Consider the following 16,599-nt stretch of genomic DNA (forward strand, 5'->3'; position numbering starts at 1 on the left):
TAATTTTTGCTTGTAAACCTTCAAACTGATTATTCTTTGTTTAAAGAGAAGGCGATAAGTGCTTTCTGTTATGTTTACTTTAGTAAGAATTTTTAAAAGGTGAATAGAAACAAATAAGATAACAATTTTCTTCTCAAATACGAAGTGTTTTATTGTAAAAAAACCCCAACCATTTGCATAAGTTTTCAATTTATCTATTACATAGTTAAGCAGAACAGTTAGATATCAAGTCGACGACATGGTTATCTATCAAGTTGGATGAAGAAAATACCTCCATTTTTAATACGGACGGAGAACATATCAATCTTTAAGATTACTTATTTCCGTGTCTATCTTTCCATTACGTGACTCAAGAAAAAAAAAAAATCAAAAAATTGGTAACAATTGTATTGAAAAGAGAAAATCGAACGAACCTTCTTATTTTAGGGTGTGTTTGAGATGAATAATTTGTCTAAGAAACGTACAAAGGAAGAACATTTGATACATCATCTCACTTCAGTTTCTATCATTTTTATATATCAAAGCTACAGGTTGACTTTAAAACATAAAAAAATCACAGTACTAAAAGATGAAATATATGGGTCAAATGAAATACCGTTGCAATGAATCACTAAATCAGAGTAGGTGTGTTCGAATAGCTATTATGCTTTTCTAAAACTTGACGACAGTTGGATGATGAAAATGCATATCTTCGAGAAAATACAAATACATTTTTTTGGCTTCCATTTGTACACTTGCGCTTTATATTTGTCATCCTTGATGTTATAAAATTTAGTGTCCTTAACTTCAAACATAACGTCCAATAAAATTTAAGTATGATGTATACAAGCTGAAACCCCGCCTATCTTAAGTGCCACGCTTGAGCAAACATTGATACAAGCAAAGCAAGCAAGTCAAACAAAGATTTGTCTTGCTAGCATTAATGTATTAGCTGTAACTCTATTTAAAAAATAACGTATACACCTACAAGTACATGTCTACACAGCTCAGTGCCGCTTGATAGTGTCACGTGTTCGTGTTAAGCGAGCTGCCAGACTGCATATGGTTGATGCGATGAAACACGACTGCCACTGTTACAATGGTCAATTATAAAAGGCGTCAAATCTGGTCAAAGTCAACAATTTTATTAATTTAATGTTTTCATTTGAATTACGATCATCCTTTTTTAAAAAGTGGTACTTTGATATGTTTTTTTCTTCTTTTAAAAACACACAACATGAATAAAAAAATGAATATGAATGATGAAAAAGTAATACATGAATATACAGATGAATATGGTTGATGAAAAAGTAATACTTAGAATATTTATATACCTCTTTATGAAATTGTCACCAAATCATGGCAAATAAATATTATAAACAGTTTTGAGAGAATACGTTACAAGTCAAGTTGAGAATACTAGTAATAAAAAGAAAATGCAATTTACTAAAAAAAATTATAATGCCTAAATATGGATGGACTAAGAGTTGAAGGACAATTTCAATTTAAAATATGGACAAGGTCAGCTATTGCAATGTGTGGTCAACTGCAGGTAAAAATATACACATAGTTGATAAATATTTGTTAGAATCTATACATCACTGGTATTAAAGAGATAATAGTAACTGCAATTACGATTATCCCAATATGGCGACGGTAGATATAGATAAAATCTTTACACTCGTTTTTCTTAAATGTAGCATGTATTTGTAAATAGTTACTCAGCTGCAAGGTTTATCTATACCATGTCATCATATTTGAATCGTAACGGTGCACTGGAATTGTCTAAGCGCTGTGAAAATAGCCGTTGAAAAATTCGGGATGATAATCGTAACTCGGAAAAAAAGATAATCGTAATTATGTATCTAAAAATAAAAAAGATAATCGTAACTGGAAACTGTTTTATTAATATTGACACTAAAAACGTAAATCTGATAGCATATTATGAAATTATGGCGATGAATTATTTACGAAACGTACCAACATCTTATGACATTTCTTTTTATGCATATATAATTAATAGTTCTTATGAAAACAGCTGCATACTAGTATATCATACAATTGGAAGGGTGAACAAGCTTCAAGAAATTTGGAAATGGGAAAACACGAACTTTGTTAATTTACAGAAATTTCCAAACACTAGGTAAGCCACAAACTATGTGAATGAGCGATGGAAATTATGATACATGATAATAATTGTCAGGCGACACGCATGTGTCACCTTATATCAGATTTCTGATTAAGACAGTAAACAAAAATTAATTTCTGAAGTAAATAGTAAATATAGTTAATATTGTTTAAATTCATTTATTGCAGGTGGTTATATGTGCTATTTCTGCCCCCGGTGATTTAATTCTAGAACATACCCTATTATGCCATAACGAAGTAGGAAAGACCTTTAGTATTCGTCAAAAACCGTTTGACGAGAAATTAGTGGCTACAGTTTTCATTTCACTTCGATCATTTTTCATGGATGATATCATAACTTAAAAGCTATGATGAACAAGGGAAAACTTTGAAAAGTGTTTTACAGTGTCATTTCGGAGTCTTTTATAGCTGACTATGCGGTATGGGCTTTGTTCATTGTTGAAGACCGTACGGTGACCTATATTTGTTAATGATGAGTCCTGTCGGTCTCTTGTGGAAAGTTGTCTCATTGGCAAACATACCACATCTTCTTATTTATATTGGCTACTTCATGACTGTCACTGAAATTTCGGTATCTCAGATATAAACTATAAAAAAATCAAATTTAATTTTGAATTATGATAATATGACATCCTTAAAACATTTATAGCTATATAATTACATTAGATGTATGTTTCATTATATACGTTATTCTGATTGGCTAATTGCACATCACATGTTATTCCGTAAGCAGTTGCATGAGACAATAACAATTCATTCATGATGACACGAGGTCCCACAATAAAGTGCACAGGTGATTTTTTTATTTTTAAATTTAACTTCATGAAAATCGTGTTTTTATAATCCTAGCTAAAAAATGTAATTATAAGTATTGAATGCTTCTTTTTGTAACTTTATAGGGTTGTAAAAGCGTTGACCGTGCGTACATTTTTAGAATGAAGCGCTTCCGCGCTTCATACAAAATGTACTTCGGTCAACGCTTTTACACCCCAATAAATTTACAAAAACTTAAATAAGATTAGAGTAAGATTGGCCCTACATGGGATTCTTTGTGTATTATGAAATTAAGTAACGTGGAGTTCATTGACAAACATGGATTTGTGTTCTTTTATAGTTTGGCCAAAAGCCCGAAAATCAAGAAATAAAATTGATGTGGCTTTAAATTTTCTTATTCAAAGAATGACTGCAAAATTGAGAATAATTGAATAACCCATATTCCGCAAAATAAGAAACAAACTTATTAAAAATTCATAAATACTCGGTATATGAAAAATATGCTGCATACATATGCATGGAAGATATTGTAGAGAAAAATATTGAAGGTACTAAACAAGGAACATTTTTGTATTTGCATGCTTGCCATATAATTCGTACTTTTCTATTAAATTACATTTTTAACACACAAAATACAATTGAAATGCTGAAAGACACATTTATTATGCTGCAGTTACTATTATCCGATTAAGAAAATTACGATTATCAAAGAAGAAAAATACCATAGAGTTACGATTATCATCCCGAATTTTTCAACGGCTATTTTCACAGCGCTTAGACAATTCCAGTGCACCGTTACGATTCAAATATGATGTAATGGTATAGATAAACCTTGCAGCTGAGTAACTATTGACAAAAGCATGCTACATGTAAGAAAAATGAGTGTAAAGATTTTACCTATATCTACCGTCGCCATATTGGGATAATCGTAATTGCAGTTACCATTATCTCTTTAATACCAGTGATACATGGAAAGAGACCCCGGTTAAATAATCAAATCGTGCAAATAATTGCTGATATTTTTACAAATGGTTTGTAAATAAAAGGCAAGTGATTTTATTTTTCTACAATTGTAACTTATAGTTCTATTTTTATTATGTCTCTCTCATTATAAATGAGTCGATAGATAGAGTAAGAGAAGGTAGGAGGTACTTGCCCGCGAGTAAGTGCATTTGTAAAAACTTTCCTAATTTTAAGACAATGTATAAGCTAACAAGTATAAGATTCATTAAATTTTACTTATACACGTAAAGACGGATACGGTCACGCCGCTTTTGTATACTTATAGAGGCTGTCGGGAAGTCATTTATAATAACTTAATGGTATTTCCTGTATCTAAATGTTCTTGAATGGATGGGGACCTTTTTTTTTTTTTTTTTTTTTTTATCTAATTGGAAAATTGTAGCGATTCAGTGAAATATTTTTTATTTTGTTGGTTTTTAAAGGAGCAAATATCGTCCAATGTTTCAACATAGGTTATTTGGTTTATGAGAATAAAGATATATATAAAAAGTTACAAATAAACAACCAAGTGGTAGTTAAGTTGTGTTTTTTTTAACAAACGCTCTCTGTACGTTGAAAACTATGACTTTTCAAGGTTTGAAGGTGGCCTGTTCCTAGGTAAGATATATGTATCTTGTATCTTTAATGGCTATACACTATTTAATCATTTCTAGAGCCATTCCAAAATTATCCGGACGTTAGTCTGGGACGGCCTCTATAAAATGACCTACCAATTGTATTTAATGTTGAGTTGTTTCCGTCCTGAACGTGCATGAAATATTTGCCATTGGACGTTAAATATCTGACTATCAATGTATACATAGCTTATTTTTATTTATTAATCAATATACATAGTACTAGTAGTTGTATAGCAACTGACGTCGGGCGCATCATTTTCGTTGTTTGTTTGTTATCTCATATTGTCTTTTTCTAATATTTATATTTGTGGGTAATACTGTCAATATGCCACCCAAACTCAACGTCAATAAGAATGAAAATTGAAAATAGCAGTATTATGACTTAATTTAGAAAGAATGCGAAGTCATAAAGTACATACTGTAGTGTGCTCTACAATAAAAATTTAAGTATTTTCCGTCTGCATATTTATACATGTACAACCCGTGTTACACAAATACATGTACATCCGTCTATATATCAACCAACACATTTTTTGTTTTTTTAAAATAAGTCTATGTCAGGTTAATATATTTAAATGTTCATATCAATAATTCAAAGTGTATAGATACAGTTGGATGATTTTTGATGGATGCAGCAGTACACACAAACATAAATGAATTTTAAATCATTAAGTTATCACGCGAGAGGAAAATTAATAAAACACTTGGATTTATATGCCTCACGTCATGGTTCTGACATAAGCTAGTGTTTAATATTACAGGATGGTAAATACTTTATAGAAATGATTAGTACGGATAAGAAGCTGACATAATAAAAGTATGAAGAAATACGAAATCGGACCTGACGGGGGATGGGGCTGGATGGTCTGTCTTGGGACCTTCATTGTAGCGTTTATAGTAGAGGGAACGACGGCTGCGTTTGGAGTTCTAATTAAACCAATTCAAGAAGAATTTCAAGCATCAAAGTCCAGTACTACATGGGTAGCCTCGCTGTCATTTGGAGTATGCTACCTCATAGGTATGTTTGTGTATATCTTAATGATTATCCAGTAAATAAAACTTTATGTATAGGTTATCCATTGATTATTACTTTAAGTAACATAATTATTTTCATTGTTTTATTGGTTTTGATTTCGTGTAATCATTTCGAAGCAATTGTAGAATTGTGGTTCTATGGATATGTTATACATGTAATACACAGCTTACTATTTTGAAGTTTCATCCAGGCAATCTTCTTGCCATTTTTAAGAAAAATATAATGTTGATATTTAATAATAAGCCTTCATATACCTATTTAATAACAAGCTACATGTATAATAAAATAAAAAAGGGGCGATATAATTGCAAATGAGACAACTCTCCACAAACTGACGTAGAAGGAGAGAAACTATGTTACCGCATGGGCAAAACTCATACTGCATAAAAAGCTATAAAAGGACAAATGATAACAATTCAAACGAGAAAAACAACCACCAGGTTATATGTACAAAACAGTAACCGAAAAACAAACATGGAATATTTCCTTCGTAATGTGACAGTTGTTATCCATTTGTTTGGTGTGTTTGAGCTTTTAGTTTTACCATTTGATAAGATCGGTAAGGGTCTTTCCGTTTTAAATTTTCTTCGGGAGTTCAGTAGTTTTGTGATTATACTTTTTTCCAAGCAATGATTCAACGTATCGAGTATCCAAATATATGTGTCCTACACAAGTATAATATAAACATTTACTTTTTTCAGGACCAATAGTTGGTATGTTTCTGGAAAGATTTTCCTTACGACAAGTAACAATCACCGGTGCTGTAATAGGATTCTTCGCATTTACAGTCTCTGCATTTTCTCCAAACATTACAGTTCTTATCATAGCTTATGGAATTTTGGGAGGTAATATTGACTTCATTATTTGATTATTAGAATAAAAACTTAAACAATACATTAAAAGAGACGCCAGTTATCAAAAGGATATTCAAACTCGTACATGCAAGTCGAAAACAAACGGACTATGATTTGACAAACGTGAAAACGTATACAAAACACAAGATAGAAATATTAAGACGGAAAAGCCAAAGCTGGAGCTAACTCAGATGCTCCGTATTGGTAAGCAGATACTGTTCCACACGTGACAGTCATCGTGCTTCTATTATAATACGAACCCGGTGATAAGCCTAATTAGGCAGGCCACCCTCGAGGAAAAGAGGACTGCAAAAGAGGTTACAACAATTGGCCTTCTTTAACTGTAAAACAGATATTCCATAACGAGGAAGCAACTCGTGATGGCGTCTGTGAAAGTCAGCATAATCTATATATAAAATTTCCAGTGATAGACTTAAAAAATCATTCGGAATTGAGGATAAACTCATCATAGATACCAGGATTACATTTTGTTTTTACGCCAGCCGCGCGTTTCGTCTACAAAAGACTCATCAGTGAGGCTCGAGTCCAAAAAAGGTTATAAGACCAAATAAAGTGCGACGTCGAAGAGCATTAAATATAACCATATCAATGATAATTAATGTCAGCACAGAAATGCTGACTGTGCTGACTACTGGGCTTGTGATACGATAGGGGAATTAAAACTCCACCAGCAGTGGCATCGACCCAGTGGTTGTAAATTAACTCATCATAGAAAACAGGATTAAATCAAATGCAACTCATTCATACAAAGCTTTGATTCCTTGTCTGCGTTGACCTATACTTGAAGTCCTTTGTCTGTTTTGTCAAAGTTTAAGATTTCCAATCATTTTGGCTTGAAAAAAACTGATAATACATTGTTTGTAATAATAATAATCTTTATTCTCATAAACCATAAGGTACAACGGTACAGAGATATACATACATATAGCAATGAAAATAAACTTATTTATAATAACATCTTATACACAAACATACATACACACAAACATACATACACTATCTATCGTTAAATACACACATGCACATGTATCAGTATGTACAGAATATACAAAATAGGGGTTATGTTATTGCCTAGAGAACAACTGATTTATTTATTTGGCGTATAAATCTACATAGTTTTTCTAATTTAAACCTGTTATTACAACTCATTACTTCTTTGAATTTCAAAATATTTGGCCTTTGCCACAAATTTTTATCAATTAGTTTTTTTTCTGTCATTTTCAAATAATTTACATTCCAGAATAGAATGATATTCATCACCAATACAGTTGTTATTACATTTCAAACATTTTCTATTTTCCCTTTCTATACCATTCCACCGTCCTGTTTCTATAGGAAGTCTATGATTTGTGGTTCTAAACTTACACAGCGTATAGATATCTTTATCTTCCAATATATTTAAAAAACATTCAAACTGAAATGTCTCCTTAATTAATCTATAATTTATAGATTTTGGTGAATTTAACATAAGTGAATGCCATTCTTGTCTAAATTGATCATGTAGGCGCATCTTTATCGAAGGGATAAGCCAATCTGCGCTAGGAAAAAGCTGAGTTGTTCAAATATAGGAAAAGCCAGTATCATTAAAAACGTTTCTTAAAAACTTTAACCATGGCGATTCAAAATGATTGTCGACCGACAATTTGTATAATAATTGATAAGATAAATAAGACAGTTTTGAATCCTTTCCAGATAAAAGTCTTGTCCAAATGCAATCATTTTTAGTTTGATATCTAGTTGAATAGGAAAAATGCCAAGTTCACCATAAATCATATAGTTTGGGGTGGATGATTTTAACTTAAGTAACAATTTACAAAATCGTAATTGTATTCTTTCAATACATTGAATATTTTTACAAAATCCCCATACTTCTGAGCCATACAAAAGAATGGGCTTTACCATTTTATTAAACAGTTCTACTTGACATTCAATAGCTAAATTATGAATGCGCCCTCTTTTTAAAACCTCATACATTGCTTTTGTTGCCTTCTCTGCTTGCTTTTTTATTGCTTTACTAAAATTGCCGGTCCTGCTAAATAGTATACCAAGATAGTTAAATTCATGAACTATATCTATATCTGCCCCATTTAAGGAAAATTTCAAATCTGCACAAGGCCTTCCCCTGGAAAACACCATGACTTTGGTTTTGTTAACATTAACCTTCAGTCTCCATATATTACAGTACTCTCCAAATTTGTTTAATATTTTTGTAAGTCTTCTTTTGATTCAGACATTGTAGAAGCGCGAATCGGATGCAGTGAATTTGGTACCTTTGTATGTCATTTATGTTACCGATGTGCGTTTATACTATCATACATATTAATTTTACGTACACGGTACACGTAACAAAATTGAACGTGTAATTTCTGTATGTGCTATTGCAACATGCCAGTCCTACTACATGAACCCATTTAGTTCTTAATTAGCGGAAATACAAACTTAACCGATATAGGCATAATATATATGTATGTAACAAAAAACACTAATAAAATTGGGAACGGAAATGGGAAATGTGTCAAAACGGCAACAACCCGACTAAACAGCAGACAACTTAATCCATTTGAGGTTGAATGTATACTGATTGATTTTTTAGTCTTAGATGCATGGCTTTTTATTTATTGTTATTGACTTTGAACTAATTGTTAGTCACTGCTAGTACTCTTAGATCTGTACTTAGTGTATTTTTTGTAATGGGAATGTATAAGTACCCTGCAACGTCCGCTCTGTGTTTTTGTTAGATACAAGTCTGATTTGTATGAGTGTTTCCCTTTTCAACTGGCTTCTATAGTTCCACTTTCCAAGGTTGGGGAATGGATTAAAACTAGTTTAACCACTCTTAATTATGCTTGTGTCTGTTGTTCAGAAGTTTTCGTTTGTTGCTATATATCGTATATGTTTTTTGTTCATCATAGTTTGTACACACGTCAGGCTGTTATTTTTCTCCTTTAAATGGTTTAACATTTGTCATTTCGAGGTCTTTTTAGCTGACTTAGCGTAATGGGCTTTGCTCATTGATGAAGGGTGTCTGACGACCTTCAAATGTTTATTTCTATGGCATTTTGTCTCATGTGGAAAGTTTTCTCATTGGCCGCCATACCACATCTTTTTATTTATATATATGCTAAAAATATATGTTTTGAAAACAGAAAGTAAATGCATATTCACTTCATTAACAAAGTTAATGCAATGTACATTAAAGTTTGATATAAATTTTTTTACAGGCATAAGTATGGGTGTGACCTTTATGACGGCAATCGTTGCTGTAGGCAGATATTTTAACAACAGACGCGCAATGGCAACGGGATTAGCCATGAGTGGAGCTGGTTTTGGAATGTTTGTATATCCGTTCTCTACAGAAATCCTTCTGCAAGTGCTTGACTGGCGAGGGACTGTTCTGTTGATAGCAGCTATTTATCTGAATTGTGCTGTAAGTGGGGCGATGTTTAGACCACTAGCCCTTCTGGGACCCGAAGAGGAAAATACCGATACCAAGGTGTCAACAGAAATACGTGACGAATTCATCCTTCCACTAAAAAGAAAGCTTTTATCTGAAAATAGTTACCATTCTTTACAACATATAAATGGCAACGGTCTTCAATACGAAGAATCTGCTGCAAAATCCAATAGCATGGATTGTGTGAAAATAACTGACAAATATTTGCTTAACGGTTTATCTAGAAAGGATATATACAGTAGTAGCTTCATGCAAATTTCATGCGAACAAATACAATCTGAACAGAACTTATCATTTAGTGAACCAGAGAAAGAAAAGTCTCGTTGTGTAAATATTAGGCATTATGAAGATAACTTCCACGTATTGAAGCAGCCTTCTTTTATCGTAGTATTGTTTACTATGGTGTTTTGGTCAGGTACAATTTTTAACATCTTAGACTACTTCATAATCTTGGATTTTGAATTTTGGAGTGCTCTCCTTAGAAATGAATCAGAATTATATTTGCATGAGAATATACAGTCCTTACTAGATTTATTATGCCAGCCTGCTACCGCATTCAATTATTTATACGCCAAATCTCTTTTAATTCATTTACAGAGTTTTACGATAATTATAAAATACCCTCTAACTCGAATGGTGAATTTGTACATTTATGGAAAAAACAAAAATCAACAAAAATACCGAACTCCCGAGAAAAATTCAAAACGGAAATCCCCTATAAAATGGCAAAATCAAAAGCTCTTACTAATAACTGATGTAATATTTATGGCTTGCTACAAGCATTTTCCTGTGTAGAAAATGGACTGGTGGAATGGTTATATAACGAGCTAAACCTCTCACTTGTATGACAGTCACTAAAAACGGACAACGATGTGAGAACAAAACGTAAAACATATGAGTAAAGCAGACAAGATTAATTATATTATATACCTAATATTTTAAATATTTCAAAATAGACCAGTTAAAAGGTAACGTAATAACTTACAAAGACGAATAAAAAAATTATTTGACACGGTATTAATAATAATAAAAGGAAATTCGCTATTCCAATAGTATAATATTTATTATTTTATAACTTTCATGTAGAAGAATTTTTTCTTCATGTATTGATCTTGTCAATATGAAAAAATCTCAATCAAGTAGTCTAAAATTGATTCTGTAATTTCAATAATCATTTCATGAGATAGACTAAGTATCAAAATTGTATTTAATACTACATCTCTTTCTGTTTTGTTTCAGTTCAGTACATATGTACTCTTTACATCCCTGATTTCGCTTCTTCAAAGGGAATTCCAGGAACAGAAAGTGCATTACTAGTGTCTTTCATAGGAGTAACTAATACATTAGGACGGATATTTACAGGATTTATTATAGATTTCCTTCACGTTAGGAGTATTACGTTATATTTTACAGCATTTGTTGTTATAACTATAGGAACATTTCTCCTACCCTTTTGTATAAGTTTCTGGCAGATAGCAGCATATTCAATAATTTCAGGATTCTGTGTAGGTAAGTGCATTTGTCTCAGACTTTTGTATAATAGTAAATACAGGTTTTGGTATAAAACGTTTTACTATTTCATCCCAAATCAGCCATGATATTTGCAATGATCTTCAAAAATCATGTAAATAAACTCATCATAGATACCAGGACTAAAATTTGTATATACGCCAGACGCGCGTTTCGTCTACAAAAGACTCATCAGTGACGCTCGAATCCAATCAAGTTAAAAAAGCCAAATAAAGTACGAAGTTGAAGAGCTTTGAGGACCAACATTCCTAAAAGTGTTGCCAAATAGGTAACACCGAATTTCCTATAGGACGAATAACGTTGAGATGTATTTAATAAAAAACAAAAGAATGGCGAGTATCGTTAATTTGATGGAATAGACTTCAAAGATCGCACTTCCACAGACAAAGCTAATAACCTCTGACAATATAAAACTAAATGGTTTCCTTAATGATGTATTTTTGTTTGATTTTAGCTCCCGTACGCGTTATATTCATGATTTGAACATACTGAACGTCCCTCATAGTACGGAAGTAACTGCGAATGTTTATATTCTAAGGTTTTTTTCTGCCAAATTTAAACAGTTCAGAAGACATTTTCATGTATCTCCAGCTTATATCGCCATTACTGATCTTTGTTTTCTTGTTGCAACTATTTAGTGTGATTTTGTCAATTGTATATGTCATAAAAAAAATAGTTGGTTACCTTATGTATTTGTTTTGTAGGAACTTTCACAGGAATGAGAACTATTGTGATCGTGGACTTTGTAGGAATAGATTATCTGTCTCATGCGTATGGATGGGTATCATTTTTCCAGGGAATATCATGTATACCAGTACCACCGTTAGCGGGTAAGATAATTAGTACCTATTACCGAACGATAGGATTCCATTCCCAGCCAATATTTAAAGCTATGGTATAAACGAAATCTGTTTATAGGTAGTATAATGTCATGAGTAAACAGAAGGGATCTGTACTTGTGATCGTTCTGTTTAGTTATATAGATAACAAATTATACCGAACTCCAAGGAAAATTCAAAACGGAAAGGTCCGTAATCAAATGGCAAAGTCAAAAGCTCATACATATCAAACGAATGGATAGTATCCGACGTATTCCTGACTTGGGAAGGCACTTTCCTACGATGAAAATATGGATTAAACCTGGTTTTAAAGTATACTATAGTAAAACTCTCACTAGTATGACTAGCATAAAATTCCATAATATTGACAACAATGTATGAACAAAACAAACAGTACAATAGGTAAAAATGTCAAAAATAAGGATACGGCAATCAAAATTGTTTTTTAATCTTAATCACTATTAAAACAAACAAATATGTCAACAACAAAAATAAAAAGACATTTAGACAAAGCAGATTAATTGCAAAAAAAACGGAAGACAAGAATACAAAAAGTTACCATAGCATAATAATACAATGATGGGATGTATAAGAACCAAACCACGTCAAATAATAGATATTTGAAAAATAAACTTAACAATAAAGGGGTGATATTTAAATTTTTAAGGATCACTCCATTGATTTGTTGTTTTTCAATTTGATTTAGTAATGAACTCGTTATATACAATCATTTTTTTCTCATCTCTTTGACTAAATGTTTATATTTATTCCTACCAATTAACGTCCGTCGTCGTTTTCAGAACAAACATTTTCTTTATTTACTACAGGCATATATAGATAGGTTAAACTTGTTTATAATGCTCAATCCTTCTCTAACCATGGACAGTTGCGAAACAGAACAACTTAAAAAAAAACTCTCAATATCAGTTAGAAATACCTTTACTCGTCACAAACAAGTAATACAAAAATTCAATACACGAAGTACCAATATTAAGAGTACTTGTAGTTACTAGAAGTCTAAAGCCTAAACAATAATACAAATCATTTCAGACTAACATATTTTCTTTTTTCGCAGTGTACTCGTGTTGTGTGGTCACACCAAGGACGTGAATAGTACAAATCATCGGTCACACTTGATGTTATCTCACTGTATTGCTCTTTATTTATGTTCCCCCGAAAGTGATACGCATTAAAACGTATCCGCTATATACTAGTTTATAATAGAATAATATTCATTGTATATTATTTTTATGTTGCAGGTTTCATTTATGATACATCTGGATCTTACTTCTACACATTTTTACTGGTTGCCTCATACTATCTGTGCGGTTGTGTAACCAGTCTATCACTACGTCTCGGTAAAAAGTGTTGTAAAACTGAACAGAAACAAACAGAGGAGGAACAGACTTTAGAAACATAATTATTTATTAAATTAAAAAAAATCTATTGCAAATAAAAAGGAAGAACATACCGAATTTAAAGTCAAAAGTCGAAATATATTATGCATCATATCAAATAACTTGCAAAACTGGTCATTTCTCAAGAAGTAAAGTCACAAAAATACTGAACTCCGAGGAAAATTCAAAACGGAAAGTCTCTAATCAAATGGCAACTTCAAACGAATGGATATATAACAACTGTCATATTCCTAGACATTTTCTTATGTAGAAAATGGTGGGTTGAACCTGGATATATGGCTAGCTAAACCCCTCACTTGTATGACAATCGCATAATATTTCATTATATTGACAACGATGCGTGAACAAAACAAACAGACATAATAGGTAAAAATGTAAAAAAAGAGGTATATTAGTCAACATTGTGTTATAATCTTAATCACTAAAAAAAACGTATTGCGTATTTACATGTAAGCGATATTTTGTACCAGCTTATAAAACATTGATCAGAGCTCTGAACAATTAAACCACAAACGAAGGCATACTTTGATTTTGGCGTTTTATTCATATTAACATATAGCGACGAACTGCATAATACAGTAAGCAGTGATGAGATACATCTATCAGTTTAAAAGTTAAATATTAGCATTTGGGATATCATTTCTGAATAGTATATTGTCAGACATCCACATTTCAATGGTAGTTATCGAACTTTTGACTGTTTTTTTCCTCTTGTAGTATAATGATACGATGTGGACGCCATTCTTCGGAGACCGTATGTCATAAAACTTTCTCAGATTGTTCACTGTAGTGTATCAATCTTGGTTTTTCATTTTTGCAAAGCTATGGGGCTTTAAAAGTTTTAGTTCATTGAACTAGTATTAAAATGACCTTGACTGATTTGTGTGTCTGAGTCTCTATATGTTAATAATACCTCCATATATATCAGCGTGTTGATCTCTGTCATCCGAAAGCGTGCGCTCCAGGCATCATCCGAATGTCGTTGCATTCATCTTTTATGTGTCCCACGGGTGTAGGTTACCATATATCTGTTCCTGAGGGGAGAAATCCTTGTTTAAGATAAAGGCACAATACTCCTTCCTTCTTAAAACGGAAAAAAATACATAGTTTTGACAAAGGCATGCTACTTGTTAGCGCTCATTTTTCATAACGAAACAAATTAAACATCATGTGAGGAAAAATTCATATATTTGCTTACAGATTTTAAGCAAGGGGATGTTAAAGATGTAATCAAGGTTGTGGAATTTGTAGGCACTTCCTAAGGTAAATATTGTACAATTGTACATAGGCCGATCCAGGGGAGGACACCCCTTTCGTGGGTGAATTTGGTAGATAATATAGGGAATCGCTGAAGCATGGTTGGATCGTCCCCCTTTAGGTCAGTCAGATCGCTCATCCCCGTATGAAAAATTCTGGATTCACCACTGTTGTATCCAAGTGCACATTAGAAAATAGGATAGAGAAACCAGCCACACTAAATAATACAACTAAGGCAAGAACAGACCAAAATAGAAACGCTGACCCGTGTTAAGAGAGATATAGAGAAATATATCTTGCACGTAAAGGACACCCTTGTTGATTTCGGAAAAGAGCAGGCTATTGCCGCTACAAGGTAGCACTCGCACCAGCAAAGAGGAAAAGGATTACTATAAGTTGTAATCATTTGTTGTCTAGTCCACTATAATAATTTGTTTAACCTAAACATTTTATAATTTCGGGATTTTGCAATAAACAAAAGGTTCCTCTATGGTATTTACTCTGAATACGAATATGTAAAGAATCTCCATGAGATGGACATTTTGGAGAAGGTACCGGTAATAAAATTATTGAACTTTTTTCTTAACTTTAGTTGGTTAGCTAGCTTTAAAACCAGGGTTAATCAACCATTTTCCTTAAAAGGAAATGCCTGTACCAAGTCAGAAATATGACATGTTTTCCATTCGTTTAATATGTTTGAGTAGTTGACGTTGCAATTAGATAAATGATGCATTGTTGGACTCACTGGATGAATTTCACTTGAATCAAGTGAAACCAATCAAGAGGGTGGCAAAGTTTGATTTATTGAGGCTAAAATACCAATCTTATATATCACTGTTACTGGGTTTTATCGGGATACATCAAAGCATCACGAAAATATTCGACAGTACAACAGATAACTACAACCAATTAACGCAGACTTCTTAAACTCTTAAACATAAACAACAGACGCCCTTGGAATTAGGGCGAAAGATACCAGAGGAACAGTCAAATTCATAAATCGAAAATACACTGACAACGCCATGGCTAAAAATGAAAATGACAAACAGACATGTAATAGTACACATAGAAAACTAAAGACTGACTGAGCAACACGAACCCCACCGAAAACTAGTGGTAATCTCATGTGCTTCGGATGGGTAAATATATATAAGCATATCTTGTTCCACATGTGGTGCTCGTCGTATTGCTTATGTTATTACAAATTCGGCAAATAGTCGTAATTTGGTAGTTCGCATTCGTGATAAGGGAATGGGGATTGTAGTTACGCATAAGAAACATATCTGATATCATCTGTGAAACGGTTATGCCATAACGATCTCTTGGTTTAATAGCTTCCTTGTGAGCAGCAATCCTCTATAAAGGAAATCATGATAGGAAATAGAAGCCCGGGAATATCGTATCAATTGGCAGATATACACTCCGTATGCAGTCGCTGCTGGAATGTTGCTACATAGAAATGGAAAGTTCGCAATTGGGACAGTAATCATCTCGTTTGTCGTAAAGTTTTGGTTTCAACCGACCCTGAATAACAATTTCTAGATGCAAGTCAAGATATGAGACAGACTTAACTGTATCGGTTGTATTCATTATCTCTAAATCGATGGATAAAGATAGGCAACAGTAGTATACCGCTGTTCCAAATTCAT

At 32.6% G+C, this 16,599-nt stretch overlaps 1 protein-coding gene across 1 annotated transcript; it reads left to right on the plus strand.

Annotated features, from left to right (window-relative positions):
• Positions 1–5,054: 5,054 nt before the first annotated feature.
• On the plus strand, positions 5,055–14,448 carry LOC134720939 (monocarboxylate transporter 12-like). The gene is made up of 6 exons (XM_063583540.1): positions 5,055–5,559; positions 6,279–6,422; positions 9,674–10,321; positions 11,146–11,415; positions 12,141–12,266; positions 13,535–14,448. Exons 1-6 carry the CDS (start codon positions 5,361–5,363, stop codon positions 13,693–13,695), a joined length of 1,548 nt encoding a protein of 515 aa, XP_063439610.1. The 5' UTR covers positions 5,055–5,360; the 3' UTR covers positions 13,696–14,448.
• Positions 14,449–16,599: the final 2,151 nt, after the last annotated feature.

Source organism: Mytilus trossulus, chromosome 6 (assembly GCF_036588685.1).
Source record: "Mytilus trossulus isolate FHL-02 chromosome 6, PNRI_Mtr1.1.1.hap1, whole genome shotgun sequence".
In the NCBI taxonomy this organism is placed as follows: domain Eukaryota; kingdom Metazoa; phylum Mollusca; class Bivalvia; order Mytilida; family Mytilidae; genus Mytilus; species Mytilus trossulus.